At 49.6% G+C, this 20592-nt stretch overlaps 1 protein-coding gene across 3 annotated transcripts in view; it reads left to right on the top strand.

Annotated features, from left to right (window-relative positions):
• Window positions 1-18134, top strand: part of CNNM4 (cyclin and CBS domain divalent metal cation transport mediator 4) — a 39812-nt gene extending 21678 nt beyond the window's left edge. The window contains exons 2-8 of one of the 3 annotated variants that reach the window (XR_005365795.1): window positions 6510-6653; window positions 7015-7149; window positions 8938-9107; window positions 9350-9446; window positions 11343-11405; window positions 11839-12066; window positions 15019-15137. Coding sequence is in view for 2 of the 3 variants with exons in the window: in XM_038551116.1 (XP_038407044.1) it covers window positions 6510-6653; window positions 7015-7149; window positions 8938-9107; window positions 9350-9446; window positions 11343-11405; window positions 15019-15200; window positions 15511-15708 (989 nt within the window). In the remaining variant the exon portion in view is untranslated. Of the gene's footprint in view, window positions 1-6509; window positions 6654-7014; window positions 7150-8937; window positions 9108-9349; window positions 9447-11342; window positions 11406-11838; window positions 12067-15018; window positions 15201-15510 lie in introns of those variants that run through there. The other 2 variants (XM_038551116.1, XM_038551117.1) reach the window with 2 other exon arrangements.
• Window positions 18135-20592: the final 2458 nt, after the last annotated feature.

The following is a 20592-nucleotide window of genomic DNA, read 5'->3' as shown; positions in this document are numbered from 1 at the left end:
ATTCCCAGGAAATCAGGGTGCTCTGTCACCTGCAAGTGCAGACCTATGGACTGCGGCCGTCTTCTGGCAGCCAGGCCAGCACCTCTTCCCAGGGGAGGTGCCCAAGCGCTCAGGGCCTGTGCTGGGATCCTGGGAGGTCAGGAGGTGGGTTTGTTGGGGTATCAGTGAGGAAAATGCCTGGGACACCAGTCTTAGGTAGTGGCAATGGCATATGTCTGATCTGAGGCCTCTGGATCTTCCACACGAGAAAAAGCAGCTGGAGTTGGTGAATAGGGCCCTGTCCAGGACCTTGTGGACTTTGAAACCCAGCACACAGTAATGTCTTTTTCTTACAGTCTTTGAGAGATTATAAAGTTTTTTTTATTTTTATTTATTTTTATTTTATTTTTTTATATGGAGAGAAGAAGAGGACACAGCAGTTTGCTAATAAGATGGGCACTGTGGAAGGCAGGTGACTGGGCTTTCTGGGGCCTCTGGAGACCAGTCTGTGTGTGTCCAGCAAAGAATGTGGGGGTCTGCTGTGTTCCAGGCGTGTGAGGGGAGGGGATGCGGTAGCGCGGAGGGGAGTGAAGTCACAGAGTGGGCCTGACTGAGCTGGACGCCAGTGGACTGCCTAGGCAGCCAGCAAGTGCTGCTGGAGGGCGAGGGGACAGCTGCGGCGCCCAGGGCTGAGCCCACCAGGGCTGAGCCGAGGGGGGACAGGTAAAGAGGTAGGGTTGTGGAGGGACTCAGGTTCTGGGGCCTCTCACTCCTTGCCCGGTTCCAGGTGGGAGAGGGCTGTGAAGAGGCCTCGCTGAGGTTCTCTGACTGGGAGGAGGCCTGGCTGGACAAAGGTCGATGAAAGGCAGAGTGGGCAAGCTTGCCAGTCAGGTGTGGCCCAGAGCAGACCGAGGGTGGCTTCGAGATGCCTCCTTTCCCACGGCCAGGGTGCCCTGTACCAGCAGTGCAGGAGTTTAGAAGGCCCAAGAAGCCCTGGGTCCTTCGGGGAAGCAGTGTGACAGTCTTTTTCAAAGTTATACTAATGGATGTGTTTCTTTCTGATTATAAAATTAATGCTATTGACTATGGAAAGGTTGGAATTTCTCTTCAGAAAAGTATAAAAAAGAAAACAAACCATTCTGAACCCCCCCCCCCCATACTTTTAGGTTTAATCATATGAAATTGCCATTTTTTCTGGGTCAAAAATAGCCCAATATCAGTAATTTTCCATGGATCAGCAAATATAAGCATTTTGCTGTATTTCCTCAGTCTTTTTTTTTTTTTTTTTGAATAAGGACCACTTTAAAAAGGGGGGGGGGATTCCCAGCTTTTGGGGTTAGATGTATTATTTAAATTTTCATGTTCCATTCTCATTCCAGCCACCCCCAAGATCCAGTTATCCAGTTGAATGGACACTAGTAATAAAATGAGGTAACTCATTAAAATAAAAATTCTATGTTAGATTTAAATTTCATACAATGAAGATCATAAAAACGGGTCCTCAGTTGGCTATTTTATTTATTATTTTTTTAAAGATTTTTATTTATTTATGAGAGAGAGGCAGAGACACAGGCAGAGGGAGAAGCAGGCTCCATGCAGGCAGCCTGACACAGGACTCGATTCTGGGTCCCCAGGATCACACCCTGGGCTGAAGGCGGCGCTAAACCGCTGAGCCACCCGGGCTGCCCTGGCCATTTTATTTTATTTTATTTTATTTTATTTTATTATTTTATTTTTTAAAAGATTTTATTTGTTTATTTATTCATGAGAGACACAGAAAGAGAGAGGCATAGACATAGGCAGAGGGAGCCTGATGTGGGACTCGATCCAGGATCTCCAGGATTACGCCCTGAACCGAAGGCAGACAAGGCAGACAAGGCAGACGAAGGCAGACAAGGCAGACGCTTAACCGCTGAGCCACCCAGGTGTCCCTGGCCCTTTTATTTTAAAAGGTACATTAAAAATGATTTTGAATTACAGAAACTTCTTAATTACTAAAGTTCAAAAGAATGCTTATCTAGTCTTCATCCATTTCCCCCTTCAGATTGATTACATTTCTTCTCCTAAGGAATATCTGCATGAATGAGTCCTTTATTCTACAAATATCCATTAAACACTTGCCGCGTGCCCCTCACTGTTCTGAGTTTTGGGGACACAGACCAAAGCCCATGCTGTAATGCAGCTCAAAATCTAGCATAAACGATAAATACAATGAATAAATATATCCTATATTCTAAGTGATTTATTTTTAAAAAGATTTTATTTATCTATTCATGAGAGACATGGGGGGCGGGTTAGAGACACAGGCAGAAGGAGAAGCAGGCTCCATGCAGGGAGCCTGATGTGGGACTCCCAGGTCTCCAGGATCACACCCTGGGCCAAAGGCAGCGCTAAACCGCTGAGCCCCCCAGGCTGCACTATTCTAAGTGATTTAATGGTGACTAGGGTCTAAGTGACTAGGGTTGGGGTGCTCGAAGAGGGGTTGCAGTTTTCACTGAGGCCCTCAGAGGAAGACCTATGGTGAGGGCAAGCTGCCCGGTTATGTCGAGGAGGAGCAAGCCAGGCAAAGGGAGCAGCCTCTTATATAAGGAATAACAAGGAGGCTCACCCAAGCACTGGAGAGAGAGAGAGGAGGAGGGATGTGGGAGGTCAGCACCAAGGGCTCTGGAGACCTAGGCCACTTTGGAGGATGAGGCTTTTACTTGCAGTGAGATAGAAGCCGCTGGTGGGATTTGCGGAGGTGTGAGGTGACCTGACTTTGCTCCTCTTGCTGCTGTATTGAGATCTGACCTGGGGTCCAGGATAAGACAGGCTGCTGACGGGCAGCCTGGGTAGCTCAGCAGTTTAGCACTGCCTTCAGTCCAGGGTGTGCTCCTGGAGACCCGGGATCGAGTCCCCTGTCGGGCTCCCTGCATGGAGCCTGCTTCCTCCTTTGCCTATGCCTCTGCCTCTCATGAATAAATAAATAAAATCTAAAAACAACAACAACAACAAAAAAGACAGGGAGCTGACTAGAGGCTAGTCTAGCTGCCTGGATGAGATGGAGATGCATGTGGTCCAGAATGTGACAGTAGCAGAAGAGGCTGCCAGAAGAGGCTAGGTTCTAGGTGTCCCATGCCGACAGAGCTGACAGGATCTGATGGGGTTGGATCTGATGGGGTTGGATATAGAAGGGTGGGGAAGGAGAGGAGCACAGTTTACTCTCCCATGGCCTGATCTACTGGATAGATAGAGATGGGGAAGGCTGGGGGAAAGAAACTCAAAGAACTTGGTTTTGGCCAAGTGGAGTTCAAGGTGTTAGGCATCGGATCCAGGAGCTAGTTAGCTGTCAGCCAGCAGTTAGGTATAGAGCTTGGAGGGTACAGGAGAAGGCTGGGCTGCAAATGTTTATTTGAGACTTTGACATACAGTTTGTGTTTAAAGTCATGAGGCAAGGGTCCAGGTCCAAGGACTGAGCCCTGGGACCCTCTCACAAGGTCGGAGGGAAGGAGCAGCCCCTGAGGTCAGAGAACACTAGGAGAGCTGTGTTGCTAGAAGCCAAGGAGAAAAAGGATTTCCAGCAAGCGGGGGAGAGTGACCCTTGGTCAGAAGCTGCAGCCTGAGCATGAGACCCCATCACTGGAGGTCATTGGTGACTTGGCAAAAGAGGTTTTCTGGGCAAGGAGGAGAATCTTCTGCTAAGAACATTAAAAAAAAGCCCCCTCTTGGCAGACAAATTAGAAAAAGGGCAGCGCAGTTCAGGGTCCCACGGCTGGGCCAGCAGAGGGTAACCGACTGTCCCTCAGCCCAGCATCTGTGTTTGGGGTCCCAGCTGGCCAGCCACAGTCAGCACCAACACATTGGGTTCTTAGTGCACAGAACAGAGGTGACTGTTGGCGGTGCCCCAGGTGTGTACACCTACGAGTTACCTGTCTCTAGAGGGCACCTGCACGCACCAGTGATGCCACACACAAAGGAGCCTCAGAGAGGAGGCCTGAGGACTGTGATGGCTGCAAGATTGGGCTCAAGGAATCAGCTCATTTCCTCTGCAAGATGGATATTTCTGCCCTTTCGGGAAGCCACCAACCTTTCCCTGTGCAGTTCAGTGCAACCCGTGACTGTGCATCAGGATTTGCTGTGAACCTGTGGTTAATTGGAGGTTCATAGGGAAAAGGACATTTTTCTCAGGTTATTGAAGCTGTGTCTCTTCTGCGCTGGGGGTGCTGACTTCTAGGCTCTGAGCAAGGCGCTGCTAACTGAGCCACATTCAGACATACCCCATTCCTTGGGAATGTGCCAATTCCTTGGGGTCTGTGCCAGTTTAGGCACAGAGGGTCCTTGCCCACCCTGGTCTCTCACATAGTTTCCCTTTGTTCCTCAATTTTTGTTTTTCCCCTGATTTTTTTCTCAGTTAAAAAAAAATTCTAGGGGATCCCTGGGTGGCTCAGCGGTTTGATGCCTGCCTTTGGTCCAGGGCACGATCCTGGAGTCCTGGGATCAGGTCCCACATCGGGCTCCCTGCATGGAGCCTGCTTCTCCCTCTGCCTGTGTCTCTGCCTCTCTCTCTCTCTCTCTCTCTCTGTGTCTCTCATGAATAAATAAATAAAATCTTTAAAAAAAAATTCTAGAAAAAAAAATTCTAGAAAAAAAAATTCTAGAGTAAAACCTGCCCATCAAATAGAACAGTATTAGAAGAGCACAGAGTGAGGGATAATAGGGCCTCTCCCCCAGAGCAGTCGTGGCCCCAGTCAGTCCTTCTAGTTCCACTGCTATTGATTTAGGTTGTTTTGGGTTTGAGTTGTTAAAAACAACATTCTAATGAACCTCTTTGCTTCTGTGTCTTTCTGCTTTGGGGAACGTTATATCCAACTTCCCACCAGTGGAATTAATGAGTGCCAGGTTAGGGACCTTTGGTTTTGAGTCATGCTGCCAAATAGGCCTCCTGAAATGCGCCCGTTTACCTGCCCACCAACCAGAGGACTTCTGAGGGTGTGCTTGTTTTGCTTGTTTCCCCCAACACTGGGCATTACCAATCTTAGAGCATGCCAGTCTGGAAGGTGGTAAAAGCTACTTTGCTTTAACTCTGGTTCCTGCCTGATGGCACAGTTTATGCAGCTGGCTGCCTTAGACCACTGAGAGCATTGTTTCTGTCTCTAGAAGGCATTCCAGGGTGGGCAACCTCCAGCAGGCAGAGAGGCCTGGGGGCCAGATGAGTACCTTGCTGCCCGCTGGAGAACCTTGACGGCCCTCTTGTTCTCTCGTTGGCTCACATCTAGCAGACATTGGGAAGCTATAAGTTTTGATTGAATCTAGCCATGGATCTGTCTAGGTCTGGTCTGGGTGCATGGTTCTAGCAAGGTGCTGAAAGTTTATAACTCGGAGCTGGAGATGAGTGTATGATGAGCATACTTTCACACACAGTGACTGGCACGTGTGTGAAAGTTGCACAGAACACCACTCCCACCTTCATCCCATGTGGTATATCCTTTGATATCTTTTTCCTTTATTTTATTTTTTTTAAAACGCTGGTCCTGAGATCTGGTACTCCCTGAAGTTCGAGGAGTGTATCCGGGGTTGGGGGATTTCTCATGGCCTTGGAGACTTGGAAAATGCCCTCTGCAGAGAAGTCCATAGACTGGGGCCCTGAGACTAGGTTGTGAAGGGAAGCTGCCCAGGAGACCCTGGCTTGACCTTCTTAGCTCTCCCAGGGCTTTTCCCCTTAGGCTGCTCCAAACGTGTGTTCGTGTGTGGGGTACACAGTTCCATCCAAGCTGAAATGTGGGCCCAGCCCTTGGCTGCCTCCCTCTTGTAATGCACTGGGGCGAGGGGCATGAGAACCGAGTACAAATCTGGAAGGAAGGCCCAGAATGTCCTGCCACCCCACAAAGTTTCTCTGGAGGGTCCTTCCTCCCCACCCTCTGCCTTCTAACTTTCTCTTGCTTTAGGTTGGAGGGGTGGCCCATCTCTAATTATAGTACTTGCCTGGCCTAATTACAGCCTGTACTAATTTGTTAATGGTTTTGGGAACTGAGAGCCATTGCCTTGGGCAGTATCACGGCCCCTGGGTACATGCTGGGGAGTTTGCCAAGGAGAGCAGAGGGAAGGAATGTGGCTCTGGAGGCCCCATGGGCAGCGGGGGCCGTCTGAGGAGCCCCATGTCCAGTTGGCACACTCATGTCTCCAACCGATGGCTCTGCTGTCCACAGGTTGTCAGTGTGGGTCTTTCCCTTCTCCCGGACTCTCAAAAGACCCTAATGTACAGCACTGGGCAGGACCTGGCCATTTTCATTCTAATGAAACAAAAGGTCTTTAATTAAATGCCTTAAGATAAAAAAACAAAACAAAACAAAACAAAAACCTTTTGTTTTTCCTTTTTATAAAAGCAATATCTGTTTGCAGCAGAAACTTCAGGAAATACGGAAAAGGGTAAAAAAAAACCACTCATGACCCTACCCCAGTGACTCATGACCCCAAATGTGTTAACATTTTGGTGGAGGCGTCTCATGACTGGTCCCTTTGCTCTTGCCTGACTCATTGCATCATCCCCCCAGGGAAGTCTCACCTGGCCATCGTGCAGAAGGTGAACAACGAGGGTGAAGGTGACCCCTTCTATGAGGTGCTGGGCCTTGTCACCCTGGAAGACGTCATTGAGGAGATCATCAAGTCTGAGATCCTGGACGAGTCGGATATGTACAGTGAGTTCCATTCCTTCCACAGGCCTGGAACCCCTTCCCTGCTCACACCCTAGGTGTCCCTAGGTTGGAAGGCCACAGTGCAGGGAAATGGGAGGCCCAACACTCTGAGACCCAGGAACTCGATGCCTCACACTGGCTAGTGTGAGCAGTGGGCACGCCACTTGGATCAGTGAGATGAGGCCCCTTTGTTCCCTCTGGCTTTCGTGCCTCAGCATCAAGCCGGGGGCCCTGCCCTGAGGAGGACACTGCTGCTTGTGTGTGGAAGAAGGGACTGCAGAGCTGGGAGTTGGCAGGCAGGTCCTAGTCTGCCCCTGGGTCAGCAGAGGACAGTGTTCTCAGTTCTAGATTCTTTCTCTTGCAGCTGACAACCGAAGCCGGAAACGAGTATCTGAGAAGAACAAACGCGACTTCTCGGCCTTCAAGGATGCTGACAATGAACTCAAGGTGAAAATTTCACCTCAGCTGCTTCTGGCTGCTCATCGCTTCCTGGCCACGGGTAAGAGCAAGGAGGGCAGGACGTTCTGGTGTTGGTGGGATACAGTTTCGGAGGGGGACTTCTGGGCCTCTGGCTACTTTCTCCCATGGGACAAGGGCTGTGGCAGGTGAGGGGTGGAGGGAAAATGTGGCTGTCTCAGAAAGGGGTCGAGGCAGCCTCCCTCCCTGCCTGGGGCACTCCCTGTGATTTGTTCTCTGTTGATGGGTTGCCGCTGTAAACCTCTAGGAAGCATCCAAGTTAGTTTTGAAAAGAACCATTGGGAGTACCTGAGGTGGGCACTGGGGCTCCCCAGAACCATAGATGCTGGGGAGGAGGAGGGAGAAAGAGGCCCTCCCACGTGCTGTGGGCCCATACGCTTATCTGGCTCACGCTCTCCAAGAAGCCTGGATCCAGCTGTTCTCCTCACTTCCCACTCCACTCTGCCTGCATGTGCGGGGTCCAGCAGGACTTGACCTCTAGATCAATGACATTCCTCTTCTCCTGATTCAAAGCCCCTTTGTTGATTTGAAAAGCTCCTGCCTATTCCGTCCCTCGCCCCAAGTCTCACTTCTTTCTCAGCCCTCACTTGCTGAAGTGTATTAATTCTTTATTTTTCCTGCCAGGATATTGGTGATGGTGCTAATGATAATAATGATGGTAACATTTATGAGCACTTTCCATCCGAGAATGTGTCTAAGTGCTTTATATGTATGATCCCATTTAACCTCATTGTGACCCTATGAAGTATTGGTTTTGGTTTTTTTTTGTTTGTTTGTTTGTTATTTATTTATTTTTTTTTAATTTATGATAGTCACAGAAAGAGAGAGAGAGAGAGAGAGAGAGGCAGAGACATAGGCAGAGGGAAAAGCAGGCTCCATGCACCGGGAGCCTGACGTGGGATTCGATCCCTGGGTCTCCAGGATCGCACCCTGGGCCAAAGGCAGGCGCCAAACCGCTGCACCACCCAGGGATCCCTGGTTTTGGTTTTGTTTTGTTTTTAAGGAGTCTTGTACATAATGTGGGGGCTTTTTTTTTTTTTTAAGATTTTATTTATTTATTCATGAGAGAGACAGAGAGAGAGGCAGAGACATAGGCAGAGGGAGAAGCAGGCTCCATGCAAGGAGCCTGATGCGGGACTCGATCCCAGGACCCCGGGATCACGCCCTGAGCCAAAGGCAGCTGCTCAACCACTGAGCCACCCAGGCGTCTCCACAATGCAGGGTCTAACTTGTGACCCTGAGAGTCTCATGTTCCACCGATTGAGCCAGCCAGGCTCTCCAACCGTATGCAGTTTTTTCTTTCTTTCTTATCTTTCTTTCTTTCTTTTTTTTAAGATTTACTTATTTATTTTAGAGAGAGAGAGCTAGAGTGTGAGCAGGGGAGGGGCAGGGGAGAAGAGGGAAAGGAGAGAACTCAAGCTGACTCCCCACTGAGCACAGAGCCTAATGTGGGCCTGATCCTACCACCCCAAGATCATGGCCTGAGCTGAAACCAAGAATCAGACACTTAACTGACTGAGCCACCCAGGCGCCCAACCCTATGAAGTTTTTAATCCCCATGGGGAAACTGAAACACCCGTTAAGTAATTTGCCCAAGGTCATGCACTATCGGTGTAAGAGCTGCCATTGCGGCCCAGGCAGGTGGGCAGGCAGACTCGGGGCTGACCAGTCTGGATCCAAGGGTGCTTCCTTCACACAGAGGTGCAGAGCCAGAGGGAAGGAGGGTCCGGGCAGTAAGCAGGCACAGTGACTGTGTTCCCTGTCTGCCTGGCCAGGGCCCCTGTGAAGTCTCATCTTCTCTCTTCTCCAGAGGTTCCCCAGTTCAGCCCCTCTCTGATATCAGAGAAGATCCTGCTTCGGCTGCTCAAGTACCCAGATGTCATTCAGGAACTCAAATTTGACGAGCACAACAAATACTATATCCGCCATTACCTGTATACCCGAAATAAGCCAGCCGACTACTTCATCCTCATCCTGCAGGTGAGTGGCCTGCTCTATGCCTGCTCTCCCCACTTCACCTGCCCCAAGCCTCTGCTCCCCCTTTGCCCATCCTCCTCCTGAGAGGCCACCTTTGAGCCTCCAGGTCAGGGTGCCTGAGCTATTCAGGGCTCTGGAACCAACTCTTCCTTGCCCTCACTTCTCCCTCTTGCCTCCATTGGTCTTTTCCTTGGTTGAGTTTTCCTTCTCAGTCTGTTTGTCACCTTGACTCTGTGTTCTTCCAGGGGAAGGTGGAGGTGGAGGCCGGCAAGGAGAACATGAAGTTTGAGACAGGCGCCTTCTCCTACTATGGGACCATGGCTCTGTCCTCGCCCACCACTGGTGAGTCGTGGACTGCATCTGTGCTGCCGTCTAGCATACCTGGATGGAGGGAGACCTGTATTGGCACCCCAGAACCTAGGGCAGTCCAAGTGGCTCAGAGGAGAGGGCCAGAGCTGCCAGGGCCTAGTGGAGGTAGTCCGGAAGAGTAGTACCTGGCTGTTTCAAACAGGACCCCAAGAGTGGGCAGGAAGAGGTGGGAATGGGAATCTGAGCAAAAGCCTGCAGGGAGCTGAGAATATGTCCTGAGATGTGAGACCAACCTGCCAGAGTGGTGGTGGCAGGGGTGGGGGAGAAAACCATGGAAGTAAGGGCATGTTGGAGAGCCCCCAAAAGTTGATGGCACTGGGTTGTGATAGGAAGCAAGAAGCCATTAATGGCCTTTGAGGAAGGGGAGGTGTGAGAGCAGACTGAGCCAGCTGGACAAGTAGCTATAGCAGCCAGAAGAGTGAGAGAAGGCAGGTGGAGGGAGGCTGCAGGGTCTTGCTCATAGAGACTGGGGCAGGGGAATTGAGGTGTAGGGGGAATGAGGGGGTCCAGGATATCCATGGTTGGGAGCCAGGGCCTGTTTGCCAGGCAGTTTGCAGATGGGCTTGACTTTTCAGGAGGCTTAGCCACTACCTTTTGGTTAAGGGCTGGTTCTTTTTTTTTTTTTTTTTTTTAAATGCTTTAAATCGCTCCTCAGGTTTTATTTTTTTTAAATTTTTTTTTTTTTTTTTTTTTTTTTTTTATTTATGATAGTCACACAGAGAGAGAGAGAGAGAGAGAGGCAGAGACACAGACAGAGGGAGAAGCAGGTTCCATGCACTGGGAGCCTGATGTGGGATTCGATCCCGGGTCTCCAGGATCACGCCCTGGGCCAAAGGCAGGCGCCAAACCGCTGCGCCACCCAGGGATCCCAAGGGCTGGTTCTGATGACATAAAGGGACTGGGGGCAAAGAGGGAACTGGACACACCCCTCCGAGAAACGTTGTGGGAAATCCAGGGAAGGGCCACTCTGGCCACCCTGGTGCCTTCTGCTTCTCTAATCCTGGGTGGCTCAGGCTCGCTTTACCAGAGGGCCCTTGTGGCCAGAGTGGGCACCCTGTAGGCAAGACCCAAGTCTTGCCAGACCAGCTGCTTGCTAGTTTTGTGCCCCCTCTGCGCCTTGAGTAGGACTCCAGGTGGCCACAGACTGGAAAGTGAAAGTCCACTTTGTTGCTGGGGGACAGGCCACACACCGAGGTGTGGTGTGGCTGGTGGAGAGCCTCTGTGTTAGGCCTGTTGCTGTCCTTTGACAAAGAGGATGCTGTGCAGGCCCAGGGCAGCCCCTGTATACTGATACAGCTCAGCTTCTCCACTGGTATGACACAGCTCTGCCCTTCTCCCAGTGTGAGCGGGCTCCAGGAAGGAAGCAGTGGGGAGGCAAGGCTCCAAGGAAGAGTTTTGGAGCAGGGGCCCCCTGCCTGGATGCCTCGCCTTATGGAGGACTTCCCAGCCCCTCCCAGGAGCACCTCTCGCCAGTCAGCTGGGGGAAATCTTGTCTAGAAGGGCACGCAGTCATGGGACATTTCTTCCAGGCACTCTTTCTCTGCAGCGATGCCTCAGATGCTTGGGTCAGGGTCCTCAGCTCCATCCTTTGACCTGGAGGCACTCAGTTCCCACATGGAGTGGCCAGAAGGGAGAGGGATGGCTTCTGGGGGGCCCTGGCTTCACTGGGGGAGCTTCTGGCCATCTTTGAGCAGGGCTTAGGTCTGCCCTAAGCTCCCTCCCCATCAGCTATGTCTCCCTTTCTGTTGTGCCCCCTCTGCCTAAGGGAGCCTGGCCCCCAGCAGGTGTGCTTCTCTGTCCTGTTCCCGTGGTTCCATGTTCTGCCTCCTACACCCTCCCCGTCGCTGACCTTTTCCTCTTTTGCTCCAGTGCCTTCAACCCAGGTCGGGTGTCCGCCTGGCAAGCGGAACTCCCTGCTCTCCTGGCTCTCAGGTAACATGGCATGGCTGGAGAAGTTTGCACTGCCATCTATCGCCTGAGCCCACACACCACAGCTCTATTAACCTCTCCCAGCAGGCACTGGGGCTCCCCATGTGCATCTTGGGGTATCCCACCTGTTCACACTTGTGGGCCATCCTGATTTGCACCGGCTCTGCTTGGCCTCAGGCCCAGTTACTGGGTGGCTTTGCCCTGGTCCTGGAAGGGCTTCCTCAAGGTCTTCTGTCCTGAGAAGACACACACACACACACACACACACACACACACACACACACACACAGGGTGGGAAGGGAGGGTTGCTTCTGGCCAGGCCAAGTGAGCCCAGCTGCCCCCCCCCCCCCGCCCCCAATCAAGGCCTCTCACACACATCAGGATGCTTTTTCATCTCATCAGCTTTCTCTAAAAAACTTTCCTCCTTTCTTCACAGGCTTTGCTCTTCATTCTGTGGCTGCTGGTGTCTGCCTGCCAGGGGGAGGCAGCCGCCGGGCATTAGAAGTGCGGCCCCGGGCAGACTGCCCTGTTTGAATGCTGTCTGCAGTTGTTAGCTAAAATGATTCCAGGAGCTGACTTACTCTCAGTCTTTTGTTCCCTCATGTCTGATGGGAACAATACACGCGCCCACTTCTTAGAATTGTCAGGAGCAGTGAGAGAATGGGTATGAAATGTTTGGTTAGAGCTCAATTTTTATTTATTCTTTTCTCGATCACAACTAAAACGTGATGTTCCAATCAGAAAGTATCAAGGCAAAGGCCCAACGCTACATGCTGTTTCTGGCCTTTGATATTTTATACCCCTGAGTCTTATGCAGGATAGCCAGCAACTGGTTGACCGGACTCAGTCATTTCAAGGGACTGCCATCCTGTTTAGATGGAGGCAGCAGAGGGTGGCAGAAAGTGCTGGTCTCCCCATCAGAATTCTGGCCTGGCCTGGTGAGCCCTGAGGAGGTTAAGAGCATTTACAAGTGCCTTTGAGCTCCAGTCTTGGAGTGGAATATAAAGCAGCTCCTGAGGCCCCAACAGTCCTAAAATCCTATGACCAGAGTCCATCATTGCCCATTTTATATTTGTACAGCTTGGTTTTTTTCTTCTCAGCTGTACCAAGCATATTTTACTATTGATTCTCTTTAAAAAAAAAAAAAAAGAAAGGTAAAAAGGTGACTTAGAAGTCACTTGCCCTTTTCAAACAGCTATAATAGGCTATAATTTGGCTATAATAGGAAGTGGGACGCTGCTAACAGCCTTTTTGAGTGGATGATGTCTAACGACAGCAGAATGGACCATGTTTGTCCTCCTTGGCCAACACCTCAGTCTCCTTCTCTCTTCTGCACTTGCTCTTGCTTCGAATTGGCCAGGAGTTCATGCATCCATGGCTTAGATCCTGCTGTTTTGACCTAACACAGGAACAGACATGCTTTTTCCATAAGCTTTCTAGTTAGAACCATACAGTATTCCCAAAGCACACGTGCCTTCATTTGTTATCCCTCCTTCATGTAAAGTCATTGGGATCTGTGTTCTCAATAACACCATGATGTAAATCTCTTTATGAGAAAACTTTCTCTGTGTTTATGATTATGTCTTTAGGATATCCTTTCAGAAATGAAATTACCAAGTTTAAAAAAACAAAAAACTTTTTTTACACATTTATTCTGTTTTATTTTATCTCGTTACAATTTAATATAATTAATTTTTATTTTTTTGAGAGCAAGTGAGTGAGTGTGAGGGAGAGGCAGAAGGAGAGAGAATGAGAATCTGGAGCAGGCTCCATGCCCAGTGTGGAGCCTGACATGAGACTCGATTTTATGACCCTGAGATTATGATCTGAGCTGAAATCAAGAGTCAGGTGCTTAACCACCTGAGCCACCCAGGTGCACCAGATCTTATTTGGCCCTACATCCAACTTGGGGCTCAAACTCCAAGATCAAGAGTTGCACGCTCTACCACCTGAGCCAGCCAGCACCACTTACTCTGTTTTAATCATAAAAGTGGTATAGCTCATTTAGAAAATTGAGAAAAGAGGTAAAAAAAATCTCAGGAAAATTAGGAAGTATTGGTTTCAGCTCAGTCATGATCTCAGTGTCCTGGGATCAAGCCCCATATCGGGTTTCTCACTCAGTAAGGAGTCTGCTTGAGATTCTCTCCCTCTTCCTCTGCCCCTCCTGCTCGCACTCTCTCTCCATCTAAAATACATAAATAAAATCTTTAAAAAAATAGGCAATTAAGTAGTATCATAATTTCATTATGCAGAAATAAACAATTCGTATTTTGGTATATTTCTTTTTAGGGCCTCTATTTTTGAAAGACTGCATCACTAATTTGTGTTGTTTTTAAATTCAGTTTCTCGAGTGTTAATAAGCATTAATCAAAAGCTTTCCATCATCCAGATGATTAATGTGAAATATTAGGTAATATCCATAATATTTGTGTTTCTTTTCTAGAACTTAGAGATGTTAATAAGTTAGGATAAGTAATGCACACACGTGATCCTCTAATGATTGTACACTGCCCAATCAATCATAGATTATCCTGACTATATTTTCCTAGTTTTAGGAATGAAGCGCAAAGACAGTACTTAGTTAAAGCTGCATTGGTCTTTCAGTCACCGGGATTCCTTATGTTTGCCCTCTTCACCCAGCTGTTTGTTAGAATAGCTAACTTAGTAGTTAGTTAGTAACTTACTGCTCAACTAAGTAAATAAGCTTAGTCCACTTCCTGTTTGTTTAAAAGAAGCCAGCATGCCTTCACAGTTAACTTTGTGCATTTCAGGGTTTTCTAAGTGTTCTCAAAAATAAGAGCTAATGATGTCCGATATGGGTACATTCTCTTTCTCAAAATAAGGAGCCTGCTCCTTCCTCATTTGTGGTTGAGTCATCCCCATTTCCTCACAGTCAGCTGCATGGAGGCCTTGTTGCCCCTCACAGAAAGAGGCGCCTCCCCCAGGCTTCGCCTCAGGGCAGGGGAGACGTGGCCCAGCCTGGCCTGGATCTCTGGGGGCTCTGGGCACCTGTGACAGGGACCTGCCACGCCTGGCCCCCTTGTCAGATTGCCTGGGGGCCAGCAGACGCAAGTGGGCAGGGCTCTTCCACACAGAACAGATCATGCGCAGAGCACACTTTTGACCTCTTAAAAGCATTTTAAGAGGCGAATAGGGCACCATGTTGAGAGGTCTGTGTGGACACGTCATGAGAGGGTACAAAACTGTATGTTCTTCCTTTTAATGTAACTTAAAAGTATGCAGTGTATGTCCCTTGATAGAAGCTGCTGTGGAGACAAGGACAGTGCCTGGTCTTCCGTGGCGGGGTCATCACTGTGTTGTCCTTGACTGATGAGGTGTTGGGGAAATGAGGGGTTCTGGAGACATGAATTTCATGTCTTTGGTTTTTGGTTTCTGCTTTGGTAGGCTTTTTAATACTTACTGCACAACACCTCTAAGCAGACTAACTCCTTGGCTTTGAGGAGGTCAGACTTTCTGCAGTTGGAGCTTGTTTGTCCCCAAGAACTGTTCCCGTTCCCGGTGGGGCTCCTGCTCCCAGGGGTCCACAGGACAGGTTAGACGAGAGGCTGTGAGGGGTACCAGGGCTGCCAGCCTGACCACGTCTCTCTCCCCACAGACCACTCCCCATCCCACCCCACCACCCTCAGTCGCTCAGCCTCTCTTAGTTACCCGGACCGCACGGAACTCTCGAGCACAGCCACCTTGGCAGGCAGCAGCAACCAGTTTGGCAGCTCCATCCTGGGCCAGTACATCTCCGACTTCAGCGTTCGGGCGCTCATGGACCTCCAGTACATTAAGGTGAGGGCTCCTGTGTGTCTCCCATCTGGGCAGCGCTGTCTTCCTTGCCCTGGGCATTTGGATCAGTCTGCCTCAGGAATCAGCAAATCCTTTCTTTCATCCACCACATGTGGTATGAAGGGCCCAGGCCCAGGATGTGTCCACTTTATTCTGGCTCCTCACTCTTTCTAGAAGCTTGCAGAAACTTCTGCTGATCATGTCCTCTCTTCTGGACTCCCAGCACCCCCACTGGCTAGCTGTTTCCCTGGGTCTTGTGAAGTTTGCCTCTTGGTCCCTGCTCCTCTGTGAACCCCATCCCTTCCTCCTACAGATCACTCGGCAACAGTACCAGAATGGGCTGCTGGCCTCACGAATGGAGAACTGCCCTCAGTTTCCCCTGGATGGCTGCACCATCTGCACGGACAACTTAGCCGGGAAGTCTGAGCTGCCCGTGGTAGATGAGACCACAACTCTTCTCAATGAGCGCAACTCTTTGCTGCACAAAGCCTCCCACGAGAGCGCCATCTGACAGGAGGGCCCGGGGCCCCCCGCCTGCCCCGCGGGGGTCTCCCCAGTGGGCCCACATGAAGATAGGGAGCCTGTTAGGCTGGAAGGGGTGCAGATAGCCTGTCTAATTGAGCAGCCAGGTGGCCCCCAGTGTGGGTTGTCTGGCCTCTGACAGGGACCTCTGAATAGCTCCAAGGTAGCAGCTGCCCAGAGCTGGACTGGCAGGACAGTGGGCCAGCTACCATGAGCAAGGCGGTTTTTTACTGAGAGAATTTCTGAACTAGGCTCACTGCTCCTCTTTTTAAATATTATTTTGGGAAAGGAATGGGGAAGGGAAGACAGGGTTAAGGAACTTTATTTAAAACAACATTTTTTCCACAAAAACTTTAATTAAAAGGGGTAGGGTTTCTCACCCCGGGAAGCAATAGCCATAATCTGCTCCCAGCCATGACCTTCTGGCTTATGTCCCTGACTCAGGGAGCCCACTCTTCCTCCTCCCCTCCTCCCCCTCTTCCCCCCCCCTCCTCCAGAGATGGTATCCTAGAGGCCTGCTGGAGGAAGGTTTTCTTTTGGGAGCAAGACAGTTCCTTTCAAGAAGCAAAGAACCAAATAGCGCTGAGAACAACTGCCTGGACACATGCACTGAGGCTTGTTTGACGTCGCTGAGGCTGAGGGATTCTGGGTAACTGTGATGAGGGACATGGTACTCCCAGCTACAGAGAGGAGCACACCTACTCCTGTCAACTGCTGGATCCTGGAATTTCCTAGAACTCTGCTGATGGCTTTCCTGGTGAGTTGAGCTAGGCTGAGGACTTATCCCTGTCTCTACTGGTTTGATTCAAAGTGTTAAACAGGGTCTCACACCTTTAAGATTGCTCATCCCTGTGCTCCCCAGACCCTGCCCTTTTACCAAAGGTTTCCCCCCAGGCGGGAGAACATCTACATTACAGGTGACTTGTGTAAGAAGCTCCTTTCATTTCCAGGAGGGAATCTGGTCATGGGCATCTGTGTTGTTAGCAATTTCATCCCCACAATGAAAGTCAAGTGTCAGTCACTGACCTATGAAGTCCCTACTTTCCAGACTCCCTGCTTCTCCTCCCCAAACCCCATCGCCTCTTGGGGATTAAGGACAACAGGACATATCAGAAGCCAGCCTAAGCAGGTTCTTCGTGCCTTTTCCTCTGTGGCTGAGGCTTACCCAACCTTGTGCACACACTTAATAAAACCCAGGAAAGGAGGTTTCCACCTAAAAGGCACATAGCTGGCCGTCCTGTTTCCCCCATCTGTGTAGTCCTAACCTGAGCTGTCATCCTGGCCTTCGCTGAAGCTAGTGGTACTGGATCCTGAGAGTTCCACCCCCACGTGAAATTCTACCCCAGTGCCTTTCCACTGGGGCTGAATTAGGCCCTGCTGCAGAGCTCCAGGCTGGCCACTGTTGGAAAGGCTGTGGGACTAAGGTCCACGTTGGCCCTTTTGGCCCGTTGGTACCTTCTGTCAAGTGGAACAGTTGCTGAGGGCCCAAGATCAGGCAAGGGAGACTGCACACCTTCCACTTAAGTAGTATTTATTGACCCTTTCCTCAGCCAGTGATTTGTCACCCCAAGTGCTCTGTTTTTCAGGCGCCTGGACAATCCTAACTCTTGGGACCAGGAAGTGTCTTGCACCAAGTATACTTGCCCCTGGCCAGTTCTGAAGTCTTCCCTAGTCACAGAATTTATTCCTCAAAGTCTGGAGAGAAGGTGGGGACACCTATGGGTTCTCAGTCATGAGGGAGAAAAAACACCAGACCTTATTCCCTGTTGGGGAAACCCCTCAGTTTTCTACAGGAGCAGCTTGCTTTCCGAGTCCACATGGGAGCTCGTAAAGCTATGTTCCTGAGATACCTGAGTGCCAAGTGGAGCAAACCGCATTGGCCTGAACCAAGTGAGTGTGTGAAGTAAAAGGAGCAGGTGCACACACTTCCACAGCTACCTCTTTGCACACACAGTTACTACCAAGAGATGGTCCCTCAACCCGTCCCTTTTTCCCACTTCTAATCACTTCTTGCAGAGGGTCATAATTATTTCCAAATATTACTGGTCCGATGACTTCCTCCTCCCAGTGCAATTTTTCACTTCCTATTCCAACCTCTGGTTCCTGGGCTGAGCCATACCCTGGAACCGGCCCACCCCCATGTAAGGGTCTTCCCATGTAAGGGAGACCTCCGCAAATGGCCTCCAAATGGGTAGGCAAGTCACAGCCACCATAGCAAATAACTCATATTTATTTTGCATAAGATTTTAATTTGTATATTTTTGTGATTTATTTTGGCATTGTTATGAGTTTGACTCTCGGGGAGTTTTGTTGTTATGACTCTTGTGTCTTTTGTCACAAGACAATGATAATATTTGCTAAACAATATATGGAATTTATTTTTGATTGGTAATAAAAAAGGAAATATGAAATCTTGGTGAGTCTACAATTTGCCTGTTTGAGTTCTGTTGGTATTCGGTACCTATCATAGAGGTAGTAGCTGTGGTCGGCTGTCTCCTATGACAGGGCAAGGGGCAAGTATTCTGGGACTGTTTAACAATAGAAAGGAAGCAGAAATGAGATCTACAAAATCTATATAATCAAGGTTGTTGTCACAGCAGCTGCTGTTAGCTGTACAGGGCAAGTGTGCTCCATTGCCACAATGAGGAATCTTGTAAAAATGGACACCATAGTCTTCTGCCTGCAGCTACTGGAGGAGGTGGTTAGAGTGGGCACACAGCCCCTCCTCTCTCCCCCGGGGGCTGAAGGAGAAAGGAGCTTGATTCAAAAGGAGGATTGCATTGTTTCATAACATGCAATTGCCTTTTTGTCCTTGCTCATGAACTGGTGGTGGCCTCAAAGTTGGACAGCTCAACCCCTGAAGAGCCCCTCTGAGAGTCACCCCACTGCATTCACTCCTGAGGTATCTGTGTGCAGACTCATGTGGTGCCCATATGTACTGTACTGTGTGGCTGTGGTGTGTAGTCAAGTGTGCTGCGACCAGGGGCCCAGGCTAGCCAGGCTTACCAGAGCAGACAGATGGTGGCTAGTGCTTTAAAAAAGGATACACTTCAGGAAAAAAAAGAACATTTCAGATAAAATCACAGATGCAAAAGCTGGTGTATATAGGTAGAATAAATTTCATCCGCCCATATGTTCCACACACGTGTCAGGTCCTGCTACGTGCCAGGTGCCACCAACCCCTCAGTAAGTGTAGTGAGGAAGAGTCCCTGAGGGAGACAGTCATGCCAGGACCTTTGGATTTCCTGTCTCCACCCTATGGAACACTCTTCTCCCAAGTCTTTGTGAGGCTCACCCCCTCACTTCATCTAAGCTTCCGTTCAAATGTCATCTCCTTGGAGAAGACTTCCCCGGTCAGCGCATCTAAAACAGCGTGGCCCCAGTCCCTCTGTCCATTTATCTTGCTTTGTTTTTCTCCATAGCGTTTGTCAGATATGAAAATGAGGATTTGTATTTATCTTTTTTTTTTTTTAAAGATTTTATTTATTTACTCATGAGAGACACAGAAAGAGAGGCAGTGACACAGTCAGAGGGAGAAGCAGGCTCCATCCAGGGAGCCTGATGTGGGACTCGATCCGGGGAATCCAGGATCACACCCTGAGCCAAAGGCAGATGCTCAACCACTGAACCACCCAGGCGTCCCTCTTTGCTAATTAATAAATTTTAAGGCACATAACTTTCAAGTATGTCATCCATTCTATTTCAGTGTCAGCGTTTTATGTGGACTTGGGAGACAGAAGTGTGAATCCATAATTTTTTTTCTTCAAAGGAGGCATGCTGATCCAGTGGAAAGGCTCAGTAGTGTCATTGCTTCTGCTGGCTCGTAAGTGAGGCATAGCACCCTCTAGATAATAAAAACCAAAAACATGGAGACGTGGTTGGCCTAGTCACAGCGCTGAATTTACAACGTTGAAGAGACATTCTCACCATCCTTTGAGGAGTTTTTCACAAAGTATTTTTTCTTTTGATTATCCACAATGGGTCTGCTCATTTTTGCATGTTGCCTTCCACCCGTTTTACTTAATTGTGGTCACAGTGCCTACACTTTTTCTTACTATTTCCATGACCTAGCAAATGTGTTTCTGTAGAATCCTTAGGAAAATTTTAAATGACATGTAGATGTGCACCCTTATCAAAGTCTACTTTTGTTAGGAAATTTGAAAATACATAAAAATGTAAAGAAAATATACAAAAACAATCTGGATCCTTGTAGAAAAGACTTGTTCAGTTTGTCTCCTTCCGGTCATATAAAGATCATGCACAACGGGTGAAAAGCATTCCATACCGTCAAGGAACCATATTGCCTTCTAAAATAACTCTCTAGTAAGGATCCTGTTGAATAGTTCTTGTTCCCGAGAAGATATTTTCCCAAGGATTATCTGCTAGAAGTAGAGTGACCGGTAACAGGAATTTTTGACCGCGCTGCCCCTCTGCTAACGTGGCTGGGAAGGTGACCGGGGTAGTAAGTAGGTCGTGTTGGATCCTGCATCCACCCTAAGGCACGCTTCACTTTTCTCCTGTAAAAGTAGTTTGAGGATCCAATGAGGTAGCGACTTCGTGGGTTTACAGAATTACCGTCGTTCTCTCTGGCAGGAATGCAAGGTCCTTGAAGGCAAAGGGCTAGGTCTCACGTCCCCAGCCCCACAGAGCACAGTCGGGCGCAATCAGCCCTAAGAAGCTTGAGCTTCCCGACGTCGGGGCCCCTAGGTCAGCGGTGCGCGGAGCCCTTCCCTAAGAAACGGTGCGGCCGCCACACACTGGCGTCTCTGGCTCCGCGCCCCGGCTTCCCAGAGCGCAGGTGCGGCCTCGGGGCGCGCCGAGGGCCCGCGGGAACGGGACGCCCAGGTCGCCGGCCACCCCCCTGCCCCGGGAG

This window comes from Canis lupus, chromosome 10 (genome assembly GCF_011100685.1).
Source record: "Canis lupus familiaris isolate Mischka breed German Shepherd chromosome 10, alternate assembly UU_Cfam_GSD_1.0, whole genome shotgun sequence".
In the NCBI taxonomy this organism is placed as follows: Eukaryota; Metazoa; Chordata; class Mammalia; order Carnivora; family Canidae; genus Canis; species Canis lupus.
This window is presented reverse-complemented; position numbering and strand designations above follow the sequence as displayed.